Source organism: Schistocerca americana, chromosome 4 (assembly GCF_021461395.2).
Source record: "Schistocerca americana isolate TAMUIC-IGC-003095 chromosome 4, iqSchAmer2.1, whole genome shotgun sequence".
NCBI classification, from domain to species: Eukaryota; Metazoa; Arthropoda; class Insecta; order Orthoptera; family Acrididae; genus Schistocerca; species Schistocerca americana.
In genome coordinates, this window is record NC_060122.1 from 726,182,543 (window position 1) to 726,204,910 (window position 22,368).

Sequence of the window (22,368 nt, forward strand, 5' to 3'; positions counted from 1 at the left end):
ATATTTAGAGAGGGACTCCTCGTCACTGCAGATGCGATGACCACAGGTGGCTAGGCTGTACGGAAGGGACTTCTTGGTATGAAACAGTGGCAGCTGTCGAAGTGAAGGTATTGCTGGTGGTTAGTAGGTTTGATATGGATGGAGGTACTGATGTTGCCATCTCTGAGGTGGAGGTCAACATCTAGGAAGGTGGCTTGTTGGGTTGAGTAGGACCAGGTGAAGCAAATGAGGGAGAAGTTGTTGATGTTCTGGAGGAATGTAAATAAGGTGTCCTCACCTTCAATCCAGATAGCAAAGATGTCATCAATGAATCTGAACCAGATGAGGGGTTTAGTCTTCTGGGTTTGTAGGAAGGATTCCTCTAGATGGCCCATGAATAGGTTAGCATAGGATGGTGCCATGCGGGTGCCCATAGCCGTACCGTGGATTTGTTTGTAGGTAGCCTTCAAAGGAGAAGTAATTGTGGGTGAGGATATAGTTGGTCATGGAGACTAGGAAGGAGGTTGTTGGTTTGGAATCCATAGGGTGTCTCGAAAGGTAGTGTTTGATAGCTGTAAGGCCATGGGCATTAGGAATGTTAGTGTACAGGGGGCTGGCATCAATAGTGACGAGCAGGGCACCGTGTGGTAAAGGGAAAGGAGCTGTGGTGTGTGTCTGTCGAGGAAATGGTTGGTATCTTTTATATAGCAGGATAGGTTCTGGGCAATAGGTTGAAGGTGTTGGTCTATGAGAGCAGAGATTCTCTCAGTGGGGGCACAGTAACCGGCCACTATGGGGCATCCTGGGTGGTTGGGTCTATGGACTTTAGGAAGCATGTAGAAGGTGGGAGTGCAGGAAATGGTAGGGGTAAATAGAGAAGTAGAGAGATGGACTCTGGAGAGAGGTTCTGGGATGGGCCTAAGGATTTGAGTAGTGACTGGAGATCCTGCTGGATTGCTGGAATGGGATCACTGTGGCATGGTTTGTAGGTGGAAGTATCTGACAGCTGATGGAGTCCTTCTGCCACGTAATCCTTGTGGTTCAAAACTATGGTGGTGGAGCCTTTGTCTGCAGGTAGGATTATAAGATCAGGATCAGTTTTTAGATGGTGGACTGCGGTTCTTTCTGTGGATGTAAGGTTAGTATGCATGTTGGGGGATTTGGGTAATGATGGTGAGGCAAGGTTCGAGGATAAGAAATTCTGGAAAGGTTACAGGGGTGGTTTGGAGGCAGTGGGGGTGGATCATGTTGGATGGAGGAGTGAACTATGTTAGGCAAGGTTCAATATTGGTCTTTGGTTGAGTCTGATTGGTTGGGTTGTTGGCAACAAAGTGTTTCCACTGTAGGGACTGGGAGAAGGAGAGAAGGTCTTCAACTAGTCCTGCATGGTTGAATTTGGGAGTGGGGCAAAAGGTGAGGCCTTTGGAAAGGACTGATATTTATGTGGGACTAGGGCTTCTGGAGGAAAGGTTCATGGCTGTGTTGTGGGTCTGCTTAGGTTTTGAGTTCTGTGTGGTGGTGGGAGGGAGTTTTGGAGGGTGGGGTAAGTGTAGTAGGTCTGCGAGACAAGGTTTGTCAGCTATGGGGGGGGGAGGTTTGGAGATTGTTGTAGAGGTGGTGGACAGTGGTACTTCGAGGCGGGAGCAGGAAGTGAGCAGGGTGGAGAGCTTTTTGAAGTGGCATTGTGCATGTTGCTCAAGTTCCTGCAGGGCAAGAGTTTCAATGTGAGTTGTGGGTTCCAGGAATTTCGGATTACATAGCAGGAGAATTTTGCGGATGGAGGGAAGGTACTGCAAGGAGGATTGGGCTTGGTTGATATGGTTTTACAGGACTATGTTGGTGAGGGCTAAGGATTGGCAGAGTCTGAACAGGTGGAGGTCATTGTGGAATGAGGGGTGGCAACCAGAGATGGGTAATTTGATGGTAAGGCCATTAGCGGGGATTTCATGAGCCAAGCAGCAACACAGGAGCAGTATATGGGACTGGGATCTGCCTAGGGGTAAGGAAACTTTTTTGTATTGATGCAGATGGAAAGAGCAAGGATCCATGGTGGTACAAAACTGCAAACAAATACGCAAGAAAGTAGAATTACTCCCAGGAAATTATGCAAAAATACACCAAATACGTGTGAAAAATACGAAATGGATGCACAGGGGGAAAAAATGAGATGAAATCTGAGGAAGACGATGATAGTGGAAGGCGAAAACTCACCAAAATTGACATGAAGTCACAAAGGTCAAAGTAGAGAATGTAGCAGATTTGAGGGTGGATAAGCATAGAGAAGGGGGATGGCAGATGTGACTGGATGAGTGGATTTAGTGGGTGTAAACAGGGATAGAATGGAGAAAGTGTGGGGGGTGGGGAGGGGTTCGTAGTTAGAGATGTAAGATCGTGTGGCACCGGAAAAGTGCGGGAGATAACACGCAAAAATACGGGAACTGACACAGGGAGCATGATCAGTTTGAAGGTATAGGCTTAATTATATTGGCGGAAGTAATGTGGGACATAAGATGCTGCACCAACAATCAGCATGTCCTTGAGGCCGTCTGTTGCATGCGGCCGAGTCCGTTGATACAGTGTGGCTCGTAAGTAGAGCGTGCAGTGTGATTCGTAAGGTAGCAAGAGAAACACAGGAAAGACTTTATTTTTATTTTATTTCTCTCCTTTCCGCTACTTACCCACTCCCCCCTCCGCACCTTCTCTCCTACCCTCCGACTAAACTGCAACACTTCACTGTCTGCCACTCCCACCATACTATCCCTCCCCCTCCCCACCCCACCCCAGCCTCCTCCTTACCCCCACCCAGTCACCACTCCCATCATGCACTGGTGCTGCTGCTGCTCGCAGTGTAGTCTCAGCTCTCTCAGACTACAGACGTGTGAACAAGTTGCGCTTGCGTGAGTGTGTGTGTGCGTGTGTGTATGTGTGTCTACTGTTGACAAAGGCCTTAATGGCCAAAAGTTATGATTGTGTGAATCTTTTTATTGTGCCTATCGCAGCACAGCATCTCCGCTATATGGTGAGTAGCAACTTTCCTTCTCTCGTATTGTTACATTCTATCCTGGATTTTCCATTGTTTTTTTACTACAGATATTCAGTTTTAGGTTATGACATGTTCGATATACCTGCCATCATTGGCGATGATGTAGCGCAGATGAATAGTGAAATTCTGCATGACTTGCTGAAGTGCGGGAACTGCCAAGCTGTCAATGACATCCTGAAAGGCAGTTTTCAGCTTAGTGATGGCTTCGGGTTTATTGCTGTTCACCTTGGCTTTAATATAGCCCCACAAAAAGGATTCGAATGTGTTCAGATCCAGAGAATATGGCGGCCAATCAAGGCCCATGCCAGTAGCCTCTGGGCACCCTGGAGTCAGAATGCTGTCCCCAGTGTGCTCCTCAATGACATCAAACACTCTCCTGCTTTGATGGGGTTGAGCTTCGTCTTGCATGAACCATATCTTTTCAAAATCAGGGTCACTTTGGGTAATGGGGGTGGAATTGTCTTCCAAAACCTTCACATACTGTTCAGTAGTTGCCACTGTACCATCAAGGAATATCGCACTGATTATTCTGTAATTGGGCATTGCACACCACACAGTCACCCAATGAGGCTGAAAAGACTTCTTGAATGTGAAGTGTGGATTCTCAGTTCCCCAAATGTATGAGTTTTGCTTATTGATGAACCCATCCAAATGAAAGTGGGCTTCGTTGCTAAACCAAACCGTGCTCACATCAAAGTCCTGTTTGTCAATTCTGTGGACAATAGCATTGGTGAAACCTAACCGCTGTTCCTTGGCCCTGTGTGTTAATGGGTGATTGGCTTGAATTTTATATAGGAAGAGACGCAGGTCTACAACAGCAGTTTGTCACAGTGTCTCCCCGTTGATTCCCACCTGTTGTGCAGCTCATCTGATCGATTTCTTGGGGCTGATTTGAAACACGACATGTGTCTTCTCAATGTTTTCAGGCATTTTCAACATTTTTGGATTACCAACATTGCCAACACTGTCATCACGAGCACTACCCTTTCTCTCAAACTTGTGAATTAAAACTTCTTGATTGTTAGCGCACTTGGACCGGTTGCCTCCAGTTTGAACTCAGTCGCAAACTTCCTTTGAGCCACAGGCGGGCTGTTATTGCTTGCATAGTAGGCCTTCACAAGCACTATATGTTCAGGCGTACTGTACTGTGCCATTTTCATGTGCAAATGGGCCAACTGTGCAGTTTTAATGTCCTAAAGCAAATTGTTCAGAAGTTATGACAGTTTTATTTCTTATAGTTCAGTAATTGTCACCCTGTATTTGTGCATTGATTAGTGCCTGCCCTGTGTCTTCATTTTCATCTACACAGTTGGTAATGTCTTCCTGGCACAGGTTATCTTTGATATCACCACAGTTGTCATATCTAAGAAAACAGCTTTTAACTGTTCCATGCCCCTGCCCCTATTACTGGTCATCAAATGGTGGCCTATCGAGACTGGTTCATATTTTCTGAATTACCTTGAGCAGCAACCTCCTTGTTAGGGGTAGCCTCAACTATGTGCACATTATGCATCTGGTTTCATCTGTTAGTACCCTGTGTGGCTCTCAATTTGAAATTTCATTGTCCCTGGCCACTATTCAAAATGTAATTTTGATTGTACTGATTATAGTCAGGCGGCAGGGAATTATTTTGTCACCTGGTTGCATTCTACGCTTGACAGGTGCTATTCGGGTCATTGCCCATGGTCAATGGTGCATTGTACACTTGCTGATTATAACCTCTGTGGCCATTAAATTCTGACAATTGAAATTCTGTCCTTGGTTATTTTTATATCCTCACTTGAATTTTTGTCCCTTTCCATTAACAAATTGGTTCCTGTTAGTATTGCTGTGAGGGGGATATGGCTGCCAACCATGTTGGTGGTTATTGCCATTCCCGCCATGTCGTTTGTTACTTCATGTTGGATCTGTCTGCGCACTGTCACTTTGTGCTTGCGCAGGTCTCTCTTCATAGATAAGATCGATGGACTTGAGAAATGAGAGGAAATTCACTATAGCATGCTAAATAGTGGTGATTTTATTTATTTATTTATATACTTGTTCCATAGATCTGTACATGTGAGCAAGTCACTCAGATGTGGAACGTGTCAATATACATAACAAAACACATAGAATAAAGACATTGTTATAGTATTAATAACAGTGCACAAAAGTCATACTTTTTAGCTTAAAAACTAGTCAACATAAATGTGAAGATAGCAGTTTCATATTTAGGGCATTATTGCATTTATTTTAACCTTGAACAGTAATCAAAACTTCCCACTTTGGGTTTAAAAGTGACCCAAAAATGGAAATGAGAAAAACAGGAATTTTTACATTAGGGCATTATTACATTAGTTTAACAGTAAACAGTGTCAAAAAATTTAAAAACATCTTTCCAATCTGGGTTTTACTTATTTCTCTGAAAGAATTCCTCTAGTGAATAAAGTGAGGTCTCAAGTAAATAATTTTTCAAGCTACGTTTAAACTACTTATACTGTTGATGCTGTTGGGTAGGGAATTGAAAATTTTTGTTCCAGCGTACTTTACCCCTTTCTGAATAAGTGTCAAGTTCTTTAACTCACAGAGGAAATCCTCTTTTCTTCTGGTGTTATGTTCATGATGTAGGCAATTCGTTTCATACAGAGTGGGGTTATTTATTATGAAGCACATCAGTGAATATATATACTGAGATGTTGCTGTCAGTATTTCAAGTCGTTTAAAAAGATTTCGACATGAGGTTTGTGGGGGTACACCACAAATGATTCTTATTGCTCTTTTTTGTGCTGTGAGGATTTTCTTTGCGGCGGGTGTATTGCCCCAGAAGATGATGCCATAACACGTGACTGAATGAAAATAGCCAAAGTAAGCTGACTTTGAGATGGTAATGTCATTGAAGCATGACAAAATTCGTAATGCAAATGTTGCCGACGTCAGCCGTTTTAGTGTTTGTAGAACGTGATGTTCCCAGTTCAGCCTATTGTCCACGTATACGCCTAGGAATTTTGATAAGTACACTTGCTTTATCATCTGATCATTCTGTGTGATAACTATTTCTTTTGGGTTTTTGTGGGTTGTCTGGAACTGGATAAAATTGGTTTTTTTCAGGTTTATTGAAAGGGAGTTAATACTAAACCAACCCAGAACTTCTTTAAGGATATCATTGACCTCGGATTCTAAGTCAGTAGTTGACACATTATCCACCACAGTGCTCGTATCATCAGCGAACATTGTAAATTTACACTGCTTATTGATGGATAAAGGCAGGTCATTAACATATATGAGGAACAGAAAGGGCCCAAGCACTGATCCCTGTGGCACTCCATGCTGCACAATTCCCCGCTCAGAGTCCACTATATATTGTGATACACTATCTGAAACATCTAGAATAATCTTCTGCTTCCTATTTTCGAGGTACGATTTTAACCAGTTCCCTACGGGTCCTGTAATTCCATAATTAATTTCTCACAAATGTTAGCTGGTTGTCGGCTTTTCAAAATTTTTAGAACATCTATGTGTGATATCAGGTATGTCCAGTAACAGGTTTTATTTATATACTTTTTGAAGTATCTTCTGAGCCCTCTGTGTTTTCTGCTGAATGGTGCCGGGTTAAACACTTCATGCCTTAATCTGTCTTGTACTGCAATGGACAAAACTTGTCTAGGAATGCCCTTTCAATCTATTTGTGCATGTTACTTTTTTGCCATGTCAGTGGCCCACAGCAAGACATCACCCTATGTATAACCCATCTCAAAGCATATCTTCTGCACTTCAGTCCAGTTCATTGGCAAAACATTCCAGATGGCTCTTATGAACATGACTGGGTTTGTTTGCTTACCTTTGGAAGAAAAAATAAGAAACTGCTTGAGTTGTAATAAGCCTTCAATCATGAGCAAAGTAGAAAGGCATGCAGCAGCACCTGCTGCTTGTTATAGTTGTCATCTGTTTCACCCGAAGGGTTAGAGTTCATATGTGAACAGATGTTCGGATTATCTGTGATGTCTGTTGACACCTGATAAGTTGGGGATGAATGTTCTCTTTCCTTTTGTGTTGCTGATACTGTTGATCTACAACTTTTCCTCCATTGTTTTCAACGTATGATCTATTTCAGCTCTTAGTTCTGCCTTCTGTACCTTCATCGCTTCCTCGATCACATCTACATAACCCATGCGTTCCTGGATTACCTTCCGTATCAGAGTACTGGTCTAGCATACGAGCACCTTTATTTCTGTAATGTCTTTATCTATCCTTTCTTGCTGCTTTCTCATGAACTCTATATTTAAACTTATGCTACCTAAGTTTCCTGGCAGATTAAAACTGTGTGCCCGACCGAGACTCGAACTCGGGACCTTTGCCTTTCGCGGGCAAGTGCTCTACCATCTGAGCTACCGAAGCACGACTCACGCCCGGTACTCACAGCTTTACTTCTGCCAGTATCTCGTCTCCCACCTTCCAAACTTTACAGAAGCTCTCCTTTCAGAACGAACATAACACAATAGTTCAATGACAGCCCAGGCTGTGGCTAAGCCATGTCTCCGCTATATACTTTCTTTCAGGAGTGCTAGTTCTGCAAGGTTCGCAGGAGAGCTTCTGTAAAGTTTGGAAGGTGGGAGACGAGATACTGGCAGAAGTAAAGCTGTGAGTACCGGGCGTGAGTCGTTCTTCGGTAGCTCAGATGGTAGAGCACTTGCCCGCGAAAGGCAAAGGTCCCGAGTTCGAGTCTCGGTCGGACACACAGTTTTAATCTGCCAGGAAGTTTCATATCAGCGCACACTCCGCTGCAGAGTGAAAATCTCATTCTGGTTATGCTACCTAGTTGCAAGGACAGGTCTTGCACCTGTTCAGGTAGACCTTTGTTTGCTGTTTGCAGCCCATTAATGGTACCTGCAAGTGTATTTATATTCTGGTACAATTGTGACTGCTCCTGCTGCATTATTGTCTGAGCCTCAGATATCTCCTTCACCTTTTCCACAAACTGTTCTTATGTCTCACCTATTGATGACACTTTTTGGCTTAAATTATTTATATCTTGTGACAAATCAGTGAGCAACTGTGTTTTAGATCTTTCCCCATATTTACAAGTTGATCTGATAATACATTTGAAAGATCAGCATGCAGATATTTTGCCAAGTCATTGAACTATTGTGTTATGTTAGTTCTGAAAGCATCAAGAGACTGCTTTTGCTGCTCAAGTAATTCCTTTTGTGTATCTGTCGTTTTGTAAAATCATTAAATTTTTCATTGATGCTTTGCTTAAGTGTTTGATTTTTCTCATTAAGATTATTAAATGTATGTTTTTGCTCTTCCTTAAACTCATTCTTGAAATCATTGAAGCTCAGGTTTTCTGTTGTGCACAATGCAAAATCACATTTGCATTCGGCATAAGTGTAGCAGGCAAAGAATGGGTTAATAAACCATGCTGTCCTGTGTTACATTTTCACAAGGGGAAAAAATACTCGCTGAGAAAATTTTGACCCTGTCTCATGTACTGTCATCATAGTATCATTTTAAATGGTAATGTTACTATCAGCTGTGTCCATATTAATTGAAAAAATGTAATTGGTCATCGTCACCGCGTCAGACATTTTCAGTTTCAATTTCATTTGTTGCCATGTCCATGTCATGGCATCTATGTGGCAATGTGCCTATCTTGTGTGCTCATTTTTTGATAATTTTACAAAATGACAAAATAAACGAATACATTTGATAAATAGTAATAGTAAAGATATCACTACAAAACCTATTCAGTCGTGCCTCACTAACAAGTATCAAAATACATTACTGGCACAACTCAATTGTATACTAACATTTCTTCCCCTAAAATTAGTTTTCTGTCCAAATGTTTATGTATTTTATGAGAATTCTTCAATTTGGGAATTGGATTAGGAAAGGTATTATGATCACTATTGGTAGAGATGCTACTAAGTGCACTCATGCATGCAATGTATCATGAAATTAATTCTCCAATCGATTAACTTTAATCTTTTGCATATAAGGTGATTTCTATCCTTGTTACGATAATATAGTATCCCATTCATGAAACAGAGAAAGACAATTAGTATAACAGAAAATTTACAAAATTATATAATTATTTTAAATTATTACAAATGTGCTACCTCTTTCTTGATGGTGACGTCCTAGTATAGGTCACCAGATTTAGTGGTTAGTGGTAGTGTTTCGTTCAGATCTGACATAGTTATGCTAATGTACATTTAGCCACACCTGAAACTGTAAGCCCAGAACTGCACGAAGTTATGGATGCTTGCAGGTTAAGAAACATTGTGGCATTTCTAGAACATGGATTTCAAGAGTAATTACTTTGAGTTTTGGTGTACAACTTGATATTTACCTCATCTTTCCAGTGATGTACAACTATGCCAGGGTGGCTGTGTCAACTAGTCACTCTTCATGTTGGCCTGTTCTCCAAAGAGGTCCATTTAAAAATACAAGTCCTCATCACATTGGGATGTAGAGATTTGGATGCACCCCAGTAGGAGAGTGGAAATGGAAATGAGCGTTTGGCGTCATTAGCTGGGAGGCCCCTTGCGGGGCATGTCAAGCGGCCTTGGTGCAGATCTTATTACATTCGGCGCCACATTGGGCAACCTGCGCACTGGATGGGGATGAAATGCTGATGAAGACAACACAACACCCAGTCCCTGAGTGGAGAAAATCTCCAACCCAGATGGGAATCGAACCTGGCCCGTAGGATGGCAATCCGTCACGCTGACCACTCAGCTATCTGGGCGGACAGTAGGAGAATGAAAACTTGTGACTTTCCCATATTATAACTTTTAACTCAAAAGACCGACAGACAATGGCATAGGTGAAAAGGAACAATTGAGGCACATAAAAATTGGTAGTATAGCTTTAAATTTTCTATCAGCTTACTCTGATATAATTATACCTCCCTAGAATATCTTTGTCACACGAGGACGGCACAAATAAAAATTATTACAAATATTTATTTATATGTGTAGGCCATTAAAAAAAAACCTATACATGCTTTTGAGTGTTCTTTTTTTCTCATGATTTTATTTTTGCTGCAGTCGTTCTCTGCATTATTTCTTTCATTTATAACTTTGTTGTAAAATGTTCTTTTTATGGTAGTGGTCGTTTTAATCTAGTTTCCCACAATTTTTCCCTTGGATTAATTTATCATCTGGGGCTGTGTGATCTTATCCTGCTCAATTTATTCTATTTTTATTGATCATTATATTACACCTTTAAGACTGCTGCAGAGCATATTTACTTACAAAGATTGTCTTTTCTCATCAATCATCTTATACATGTTGAACATTTTTTGTGTTTTTCACACTATTATGTGCCCAGAAGAAGTGTAATAATTTTAAACACTGTTGTCATTTCTTTACAGATGAAGCCGCTAGGGAAGCTTTAACTGATATGCCTCCAAGGTCTGAGGAAGAACTAGATGCTGTTACACTCCATAACCAAGCACTGATGAATATGGACACAAAGCCCACAGAAGGATTTGAAAAGCTTCAGTTCTTATTGCAACAAAACCCATTTCCTCCTGAAACATTTGGAAATCTCTTGCTGCTTTATTGTAAATATGAGTATTTCGACCTGGCAGCTGATGTTCTTGCAGATAATGCAAGCCTTACATACAAATATCTCACTCCAGTAAGTTAGTTCCCTCTCAATCTTAGATGTCTTCCTCAAAATCATTAATTAATTTTTAATTAATAAATAGTGAAAACTAAGTTGGTAAAACATGTGAGAATTGTTGTGAGTTTGACTGATTAAAGTAATTAATGGATCATAACGGCTGTACTGTTCTTTGCAAGGCAAGAAAAAATTGCAGAATGAGGTTTTTCACTCTGCAGCAGAATGTGCACTGATATGAAACTTCCTGGCAGATTGAAACTGTGTGCCAGACTGAGACTTGAACTCGGGACCTTTGCCTTTCAAGGGCAAGTGCTTCTTGATAAAGCACTTGCCTGCGAAGGGCAAAGGTCCCGAGTTCGAGTCTCGGTCCGGCACACAGTTTTAACCTGCCAGGAAGTTTCAAGAAAAAATTACTGGTTGAGATTGTGACAGTATTTAGAGTATATGCTATAAGTAAAATATTTGTCATACCATAGAAGAAGTTTCTGCAGGCAGTCAATAGGCATTACTTTCCAGCTGGCTGTTGGTGATTAGCATGGAAAATGTATTTGACATATCCTTGCTAATTGTTGAATATCTCCTCTGTTCTCATGATCCTGGAACAACACTAGTTGCTGCTGCATGCAGACATTTACTACATATTTGAGATATCAAATGACACTATCTGAGTCAGTAGTTCAGCTGCTGTATCACAAGTCAACTGAAAATGAAGACATGATCATATACAGTGTATTCTCAGATATTTATTTATCTATGAATTAATTCATCCAGACAGTGTTGAGAAGACACATTCTTACATCTGCCCAGGCATTCATCACATTTTATCAGTACATTAACTGACTGAAATACATTGTGAGATGGCAAGGACATCTGCTACTGTGGCTATCAAGGAGAGGAGGGTGGGGATCTGCTCACACTTTCATGGCTAGTGGCACCTACTCAAACAAATGTCTGCTGCTGTACCAAAATGCTTCCACCCCCAAGTGCTCCTGGCTAGTTGTTACCTTGTGGTAGAGTTGATTTCTCTTCTTCTTTGACAGCTCTTGTCAGTACTGCAGACACATTGTAGGCTTGGGAACATGATTCCCCATACACAAGTGGCTAGCTGTGACACTCATACCTAAACAACAATCGGAAAATATAGATTGCTACTCCCAACATAGAGGAGGCTTTGAGTTGCATGTAGGCACAAAGGAAAAGAATGCTAAACATATTCAGCTAGGTCTTTCATCAGGCCTGGAAAACTCAAACACTTTCACACAAACACTACTCACACGTGCATGGCTCGAATAAGTCATTAGTGTCCTGAGATGACAGTGACCATGTATGTGCGAGTTGTGCATGTGTGAATGTTTGTGTTTTTTCTGTGTCTCATGGATGACTTACTCTGATAGCTGAATATATATGGCATTCTTTTTTATTGTTACTGTCTGCTACTCAATGCCTCCTCTGTGTGGTGAGTAGCAATCTGTCACTTTTGATTGTTATTGCTCCATCCTGGATTCTCTGTTGTTTGAATGAAGAAAAAGAAAGAAAAGTAATGGAAGTAATTGGACTTTAAAAAGTGAATATTGCATTAATTTTAAATAATGGAAACATCTGGTTGGAATATCAATAACGTAAGGAAAAGGATAGATTGCTACTTACTGTAAGCTAGTGTGTGGAAGGGTCTAGATGGAAACATGACAAGACTGTCACCAGGTGCAACATCAGGAGACTATCAGGCAGGGAGTATGGAGGGGGGGGGGGGGGGCAGCAGAAAAGGAGAGGAGCAGGGAAGGGGAAAGATGGGCAGGTGTGTTGGCATAGGGTGGCACACAGTGAGGGTGAGGGGACATAGGAAGGAGGTGATAGGTCAGAAGGGGCGGAAACTGTTGGTTGGAGGGTGGTAGGACAATAGGTTACCATAAGTTGAGTCCACAATAATGTTGGGAACAAAGAATGTGTTGCAAGGATAACTCCCAAATTTGTACGGCCATATTGTATACCATCTCTGCTACATTCACTGCACTGCTTTTTATATTGGTGTGACTGCCAACCAGCTATCCACCAGGATCAATAGCCACCACCAAATTGTGTCCAAGAGCAAAGTAGACCACCCTGTGGCATAACATGCAACTGAACATAACTTGCTTTATTTTGATGTCTGCTTCACAGCCCAGGCCATGTAGATCCTCCCCTTCACCACCAGCTTTTCTGAACTGTGCAGGTAGGAGTTATCCTTACAACACTTTCTCTGCTCTCAGAATTTTTTTCCACCCATTCTGTCCTGTCACCTCCTTCCTACTCATGTCTCCTCACCCCCATACCAAGAAGTCCCTGTAGTACAGCCTAGCCACCCGTGGTCATCACATCTGCAGTGACGAGTAGTCCCTCTCGAAATATACTGAGGGCCTCACTGAAGCCTTCACTGACCATAATTATCCTCCCAACTTTGTACAAAAACAAATCTCCCATGCCTTATCTATCCAGTCTCCCACCACCTTCCAAAGCCCCACCATCCGGCCGCAGAGGAACATTCTCCTCATAACTCAGTACCACCCACCACCCAGGACTGGAGTAACTGAATTTCATTCCCCACCAGGGTTTCGATTACCTCTTGTTGTGCCCTGAAATGAGAAATGTCCTGCCCACTATCCTTCCCACTTCTCCCACAGTGGTATTCTGCCATCTACTGAACCTACACAATATCCTCGTCCATCCTTACATGACCCCCGCTCCCAATCCCTTACGTCATGGCTTATGCCCCTGTAATAGACCTAAATGCAAGACCTGTCCCATACACCCTACCATCACCACCTACTCCAGTCCTATCACTAACATCACTTATCCCATCAAAGGCAGGGCTACCTGTGAAACAAGTCATGTGGTCTACAAGCTAAGCTGCAACCACTGTGCTGCATTCTATGTAGGCATGACAACCAACAAGCTGTCTGTCTGCATGAATGGCCACCGACAAACTGTGACCAAGAAACAAGTAGACCACTCTGAACACGCTGCCAAACATGATACCCTTCATTTCAATGACTGCTTAACAGCCTGTGCCATATGGATCCTTCCCACTAACACCAGCTTTTCTGAATTGCGCGGGTGGGAACTTTCCCTGCAATACATCCTACGTTCCCGTAACCCTCCTGGCCTCAACCTTCATTAGTTCTTGTCCTCACCCATCCAGCCCCTTCCCTGCTCCCATTCCAGCAGTACACAGCTGTCATTCCACCACCACACCCAGTCTTTTTTTATTTATTATTTATTGCCTCTATCACCGCTCCCCACCTCTCATCCCTACCATAATATCCCTGTCCCTCCCCACCCCAGCCTCCCCCTCTCCCCCACCCAGTCACCACTCTCATCATGCACTGGTGCTGCTGCTCACAGTGTGGTTTCAGTTGCCTGAGACTGCAATCGTGTGTGTGAGTTGCATTTGCGTGTGTGTGTGTGTGTGTGTGTGTGTGTGTGTGTGTGTGTGTATCTGTTGTTGACTAAGGCCATTGGCCGAAAGCTTTAAGTGTGCAGATATAAATTTCTCCTGCTTTAAATATTGAAGTGGAACTGAATCACAGTTTTCATGAGTAGTTTTTCCTTTGTTTTTTTTTTTTTCTTTCTACTATTATAAATAATACTGAGATGTGCAGAGGCAGAGATTACACCACACAATTTGTGTTGGCAGTGCTGTGTCTTAAATGCATTGGCATTACAATTTTCACCATCCACAACCACCCATTTCCACCCTCCATGACCTAAACACCACAGTGCGCAATGCAAGACTTAAGGCTGCTCACATGCATAAATGCCATTGGTCTGCAGTGAATAGTTTTGGCTACAAAGTGAAATATACGGATACACAACCCATTTACACAGGGTGTACGTGAAGTCTGGGAACACTTTCAATTATTTACTGCACAAGAACCAAACTTTTTACAGATATCATACGTACCGTATGTCATTTTGAAGAGAAACCCAGAAAGTTTTCTTTCATGTACACCACCATAGTGTAGTTTGGTAATTTGCCGATAGTCAGTGCTAGTCGCAAACATGGCGAGTTCAGGTGTAGAGCGAGCTTTCTGTGTGTTGGAGTTTGACAAAAACAAGAGTGCTACAGCTGTTCAACGGATGTTTAGAACCAAGTACAGTATGAAGCCACCAACAAGGAAGGCCATTTACCACTCGCACAACAAATTTGTTACGATGCGTTGCTTGTGCCCGGCAAAGAGAAGCGGATGTGCCAGTGCGAGTGAAGTGAATGTAGAGTGCGTACAAGAGACATTCATAAGGAGTCCAAAGAAACTGGTGCATCATGCATCCCATGAACTCGAAATTGCTCCAATGACAGTGTGGAAAGTCCTGTGATGGAAGCTGTCGTTGAGACCATTCAAATTGGAACTAGTGCAGAAGCTCAGTGACAATGACAAAGACAAGCGTTTTGAGTTTAGTACGCAGTTGCAACAATTGAATGAGGATGGGGATGGCATTGTTGATCGCTTAATTTTTTGTGACAAAGCCACTTTTCATCCTAATGGGAAAGTGAACAGGCATAATTGTCGAATCTGGGATACAAAGCATCCATGTGAATTAACTGAATTTGAGTGTGAGTCCCCAAAGGTAAATGTTTTTTGTGCCTTGTCATGCCAAAAACTGTACGGGCCATTCTTCTTCGCTAAGAGCACTGTCACTGGATATTCCTTCTTGGACATGTTGCAGCAATGGCTAATGCCTCAAATGCAATCGTACTCTCCTTTCATCTTTCAGCAGGCTCCACCCCATTTTCATCATGAAGTTTGTAGGTACCTGAACACAGAGTTGCCGCGTTGATGGATCACCAGTGCTACAGAAGGGGACAGCTGTTTCGAGAAATGACCTCCCTGATCACCAGATATCACTTCATGTGACTTTTTTCTGTGGGGCACATTAAAGATCTGGTGTATGTACTGCCCCTACCATGTGATGTAGCAGAGCTCCGGGAGAGAATACGGGAAGCGACTCTCACAGTTGGCAGGTATGGCAAGAATTTGATTACCGTAATGATGTCTGCCAGGTCACTCATGGTTCATATATCGAACGTTTGTAAAAAAAAAAAATCAACATCTGTACACTGTTTAGTTCTTGTGCAATAAATAATTGAAAGTGTTCCCAGACTGTGTGTACACCCTGTATATATAAGTGTATTGATTATGACATATTTTATTTAGGTCACTGGTATGTGGGCATAACTTCGAATAGTCTGCAACCTCGATGTTATTGTGCACCATACATTTCTACATTTTGCATGTCTGCTTAACTGTCTGTGATTTTGCAGTGTACTTTCCCTCCAGTTATTGGGAAGCAACTTTTTGTGGTACAGAAAGGTTTGATCTGGCTTAAATTCAGTGTGAGACTTTTTTATAATATAATGCAATTTACATGAAAATAATAAATTCAAAAAAATTAAATAATTAAAAAACAAAAGATTCTATTGTGTTTAAACAAAGTTTTGTCAGTTATTTCTGTATTTTTATTTTTCTTACACTCAGCCCTGCTGGCATATTCTTCTCCAGGACAGAAGTGGAATCAAGGAGTCAGATATCCATTCGCAGATGAGCTAATGTCCTTTCTTATGCTTCTGGATGCAGCAGTCTTGGGCACATGCCACAACTGTTGACCATACCATCAGGAACTACTCACAGTCTGTAAACTGCCGCTCAGTGACATTCGATGAGAGGCTTCATTGCAGCCACTAGAAGCACAATGTTCCTGAAAGTGTTAAGACAACATACTTGTCGTGCTGGAGATGGTCTGTTGCTGCATCTGTCCCATAGTTGTTTCACCAAGCAAGGTGGTGCTGTGGTTGGTGCTTTGTACTTACATTCATCCCGTCTTCCATATTAAGGTTTTCCATGATTTCCTGAAATTGTTGTAGCAAGGTTCCTTTGAAGATAGCACAGCTGAATTCCTTTCCCATCCTTTCATAGGTCCAACTTCTGCTCCTTTTCTAATGACTGGATGCTCTGGTTCTTTTTGTGCAATTGCCAGGTCTCTTGTTTCCTCATTGTAGATTTATTACAAGAAACCCCTGATTGTTATTTTGTTAAGTTTATGCTATAGCTTTTCTTCTCTCACTGTAATAGGGACTCTCATTCTGGAAGAAATTCTCATGTCATTGTTGACTGTATGTCACCCAACCAGGCTAAAAGATCATTCACAGCCGTAGTCACATATATTCCTTAGTCTTCAGTTTATCTTTTTTGAATAGCATTATTATGGTCTATGTTCTATGACAAATCATTCTCCTGGATGGCTGCCTGTATGTTAAACTAAGTTGCTCCTTTATGTTTCTGAGGATGAGGAAATACACATCTTCCTGTTGTTACTGTGTCCCAGGAATAATATTCCAGTGCCTTAATCTGCAATAATGGTCAGAATTGCCTTGTGACATGTTTTAATGTAGGTAATGGCAGTTTTAATTACTTCTGCCCTAGATTTGATAATTTGTTCATTATATTAAGTCCTTTCTTGCAGATACATTGGATGTTAGAGAGAAGTTTTTTCTTGTCTAACAGCAATCCCACAGACATCTGATGATCTCTCTTCTTTTTAGCTATTCTTCATTTATTTATATTGAAGGATTTCTACCTCTTGAGAGATTTGCTGTCAATAAACAATAAACTGTCTTGTGTGCATCAATCTCTAACTTGTTCTCCATACACCATTTGTGCAGTGTATGCAGCTTGTGATTGCAGTTGTCTTCGTATTTGCATCTGGCATCTTCTGCTATGACAATAGTAAGTTATCTGTATTGACAACACAGCCTCTCGTTTCTCTCATTCTTCATAGTTTTTTCAGCAGCAACTCAAGGGCAGTGTTGCCAGAGACAGAGCCACAAGCTGAGTTTTATGTGTGTCCTTCAGTTAGTTCTTCTGTGAATTGTTCTTGAGGAAGTCAGTTGGTTCTTGCACAACAGTGATTTACAGAGGCTGAAAGCCTACCTGCATGCAAAGTCCATACTTCACTAGGTGCCTCCTTGAGGAAAGTTTGTCGAGTTGCTGTAAACTGGTTTTCAGGAATTGCTCTAACTTTGACTGTTTCCACAGTTATTGTCTCTATCAGACCCCCGATGACTGGCTCTAATTCTCACCAAAAATATCCTTTATATGTAGGTTCTTCTATTGTCCCCTTCACTAGGGTAACGTATCCAGCAGAACTAAGGAGCATTCTCACAACCCAGCTCTAACATTATTATGTCACAATAGTGGCTTCACTTTATGAAAAACAGTGCACACATTATGCTCCCGTGGTAAACAACACAAATAATAAACATCAAGTTACATACAAGAATTGGCAGTAATTCACAAACAGACTCAGAAAGAGAATTGTATGAAAGATAACATAAGTCACTGGTGGAAGTTTGCATGTCAGTTGAGTCACACACATACACTAAGAATGATAGTAACAGAGTTCTTTATATTGTATTACACATGTACCAGTTGGGAGCATTTTAACATAATACAAAATAATCAAGGTGATAGCTAGCTGTGGAGTCTACTACATGATGTTATGTAATTGCATGCTGATCACAGACTGAAGATTTTAGGCTGGGGTTGGCATTATAAAGACAGATGTATGAATGTTTTGCTATTTCAGAAACTACATACTGGTTTGAAAAGCTGCAGGACTAAACTTTTCTAATTGGACTGAGTTATATGCTTCTACAGTAATCTGGTTTACATAATAAATGGTTAGTTAACAAAGAACATAAAAAAGGCGACAGAATTATTTAGTGTGTGTTTGCTGTGAATTCCATAATTACAATAATGGTAGCCTTATTTGGACTTACAGTCGTGTATGTTAATTTATGATATGTAAAGGATAGTTGCTACTCACCATATAGTGGAGATGCTGAGTCACAGATAGGCACATCAGAAAGACTGTCAGAAAATTAGCTTTTGGCCAATAAGGCCTTTGTCAGAGTTAGAACATAGACATACACACACTCATGCAAATGCAACTCACACACACACATGGCTGCAGCCTGTGGCTGCTGAGGCCATATTGTGAGTAGCAGCGCATGATGGGAGATGTAAGGGAGATAAGGAGGAAGCTGGATAGGGATGGGTAGAGATAGCAGGGTAGGGGTGGGGAACAGTTAAGTGCTGCTTGTGGGAACTTACAGGGATGAGGTGGAGAGAGGGTAGGGCAACTAGGAATAGTTGGGAGGTTAGACAGAGGACGGGGAAGGGTTAGCAGAAAAGGAGAGATGTAAAAGGACCATGGGTGCATTGGCAGAATAGAGAACTGTATAGAGCTGGAATGGGAACAGGGAAGAGGCTAGAGGCTACGGACAAAGACTAACAAAGGTTGAGGCCAGGAGGGTTACAGGAATGTAGAATATATTGCAAGGAGAGTTCCCACCTGCACAATTCAGAAAAGCTGTTGTTGGTGGTAGCCGTCCAGATGGCATAGGCTGTGAAGCAATCATTGAATGAATTGGGCAGCATCGGTGGCCATTCATGTGAACAGACAGCTTGTTGGTTGTCCTGTCCATGGAGACTGCAGCACAGTGGTTGCAGCTTAGCTTGTCGATCACATGACTAGCTTCACAGGTAGCCATGCCTTTGATGGGATAGGTGATGAATGTTGTGTCCAGACTGGAGTAAGTGGTGGTGGGAGTATGTGTGGGACAGGTCTTGCATTTAGGTCTATTACAAGGACATGAACCATGAGGCAATGGGTTGGGAGCAGGAGAGCAGAGGTTGTCTAGGGATTGATGAGGTTATTGTGTCGATTCAGTGGGTGGCAGAATACCACCTTTGGAGGGGTGAGAAGGATAGTGGTAGGACATTTGTCATTTCAGGGCACGACAAGAGGTAGCCAAAAACCCTGGCAGAGAATGTGATTCAGTAGCTCCAGTCCTGGGTGGTACTGAGTCATTAGGTGAATGCCCCTCTTTACCCAGGCAGGGGACTTTGGGAGGTATGGGTGACTTGAGAGATAAGGCATGGGAGATCTGTTTTTGTACATGGTTGGGAGGGTAATTATGATCTGTGAAGGCCTCGGTGAGACCCTTGGTGTATTTCAGGGGGGACTGCTCGTCACTACAGACGTGTCGGCCATGGGTGAGTATGCTGTATGGAAGGGTTGTTTTGATATGGAATGGGTGGCAGCTGTTGAAGTGGAGGGACTGCTGGTGGTTGTTAGGTTTGATATGGTTAAAGTTACTGATGTAGCAATCTTTGAGATGGAGGTCAAGATCGAGGAACGTGTCTTGTTGGGTTGAGTAGGACAGGTGAAGCATATGTGGGGGTATTGAGATTCTGGAGGAATATGGGTAGGGTGTCCTCACCCTTGATCCACATCCTGATGATGTTATCAGTGAATCTGAACCAGGCGAGGGGTTTTGGATTCGGGGTGTTTAAGAAGGATTCCTCTGGATGGCCTATGAATAGGTTTGCATAGGATGGTGTCATGTACATGCGCATAGCTGTACCCTGTGCTTTCTTGTAGGTAATGCCTTCAAAGGAGCAGTAATTGTCCGTAAGTACATAGTTGGTTATGGCGATTAGGAAAGATGTTGTAGGTTTGGAATCCATCAGGCGTTAGGAAAGGTAGGGCCATGGCATTAGAGATGTTAGTGTAAAGGGAGGTGGTGAGATGGCATCAACAGTGACGAGCAGGACATCATGTGGTACAGGAACAGGAACTGTGGAGAGTCAGTGGAGGAAGTTGTTGGTATCTTTTTTATAGAAGGGTAGGCCGTGGGTAATAGGCTGAAGGTGTTGGTGTATGAGAGCAGAGGTTCTCTCAGTGGGGGCACAGTAACCAATCAAAATAGGGCATCCTAGGTGGTTGAGTTTATGGACTTTAGGAAGCATTTGCAACATAGGAGTGCAGGGATGGGTAGGGGTGAGGAGAGAGATAGACTCCAAGGAGAGGTCCTGGGATGGGCCTAAGGATTTGAGGAGAGACTGGAGATCGTGTTGGAATTCTGGAATGGGGTCACTGTGTCAGGGTTTGCGTGTGGATGAACCTGACAGATGGCGGAGTCCTTGTGCCAGGTAATCGTTGCGGCTCAAAACAACAGTGGTGGGACCTCTGTCAGCACGTAGGATTATATGTTTGGGATCAGTTTTTAGGTGATGGATTGCAGTTCTTTCTGCGGATGTAAGTTTAGTTTGCAAGTTGAGGGTTGTGGAGAATGATGGTGAGGCAAGGTTGAAGGTTAAGAAAATCTGGAAAGTTAGCAGGGGAAGGATTTGGGGGCAGTGTGGGTGGATCACAGTTGGATGGAGGAGCGAACTGGGTCAGGCAGGTTTCGATACTGGCCTTGATTGAGTGTGATTGGTAGGGCTGGTGGCGAAAATGAGTTTCCACTGTAGGGACCAGGAAAAGGAGAGAAGGTCTTTAACAAGTCCTGTATGACTGATTTTGGGAGTGGTGCAGAATTGAAACTTTTGGAAAGGACTGATTCTTCTGCGAGGCTAAGTCTTTTGGATGAAAGCTTCATAACTGTGTTCCGGGTCTGTTTAGGTTCTGGATTCTGTATGGTGGTGAAGGGAGTGTTTGGAGGTGATGTAAATGTAGTAGGTCTGCAAGGCAGCGTTTGTCATCCATGAGAGGATTTGGGGTAGGTTTGGAGGTTGTTGTAGAGGTGGGGGATAGTGGTAGTCCAAGGCGGGACTAGAAAGTGAACACGATGGAGAGGTTTTTGAGGTGGTGTTGTGCATGTTGTTCTAGTTTCTGGAGGGCAAGAGTTTCAGTGTGTGATATGGGATCCATGAATTTGAGATAGCATAGCAGGAGAATTTTACAAATGGGGAGAAGATATTTCGAGGAGGTTTGGGGCTGATTGATATGGTTTATCAGGACTATTTTGGGAGGGTGGAATGTGAAAATATGGAGATCATTGAGGAGGAAGTGTGAAAGCCAGAGATGGGTAATTTGATGGTAAGGCAATTTGGTGGGATTCCATGAGCCAAGGAACAATGCAGGAACAGTATGTGGGACTGGGTTCTGTTATGGATAAGGAAACTGTTCTGTATTGACGTAGATGGAAGGAGCAAGGATCCATGGTGCAGGATAAAAATGTGTATAAATGTGTTAGTAACATAGAAATACATCCAAAAAAATTCACAAAAATACACCCAAGCACGTGGAAAGAATCACAAAAAGAATGAAATTATGGCAAACAAAATGAAATCTGGAGGAGTAGGCCAATAATGAAAGGTGAAAACCAACTGAAATTGTTGTGAAGACACAGTGAGATAAAAGAGAAAATAAATAAAAGGATTATAATGATGATAGTTGATAGATAAATGTGAAGAAGGGGGGTGGAAGATGTGACTAGTTAGGTGAAGTTAATACGAGGAAACTGGAATAGAGAGGAAAAGGAATGGGGGGGGGGGGGGGGGGGAAGACTTGGTAGGATCTACATCTACATGGTTACTCTGCAACTCACACTTAGGTGCCTGTCAGAGGGTTCATCTAACCATTTTCATACTACTTCTCTACCATTCCACTCTCGAATAGCGCGTGGGAAAAAGGAACACACAAATCTTTCTGTTCGAGCTCTGATTTCTCTTATTTTATTATGATGATCATTTCTCCCTACATAGGTGGGTGTCAACAAAATATTTACACATTTGGAAGAGAAAGTTGGTAATTGAAATTTCATAAATAGATCTCGCTGCAAAGATAACCGCCTTTGTTTCAGTGACTGCCACCCCAACTCGCATATCGTATCAGTGACACTCTCACCCCTAATGCGC

The 22,368-nt window shown here is 42.4% G+C and overlaps 1 protein-coding gene across 2 annotated transcripts in view; it reads left to right on the forward strand.

Annotated features, from left to right (window-relative positions):
- LOC124612895 (tetratricopeptide repeat protein 30A) overlaps nucleotides 1-22,368 on the forward strand; it is a 161,263-nt gene that overhangs the window by 70,712 nt on the left and 68,183 nt on the right. For both annotated transcript variants that reach the window (XR_006979580.1, XM_047141356.1), the window contains exon 7: nucleotides 10,377-10,645. Coding sequence is in view for 1 of the 2 variants with exons in the window: in XM_047141356.1 (XP_046997312.1) it covers nucleotides 10,377-10,645 (269 nt within the window). In the remaining variant the exon portion in view is untranslated. The remainder of the gene's footprint in view (nucleotides 1-10,376; nucleotides 10,646-22,368) is intronic.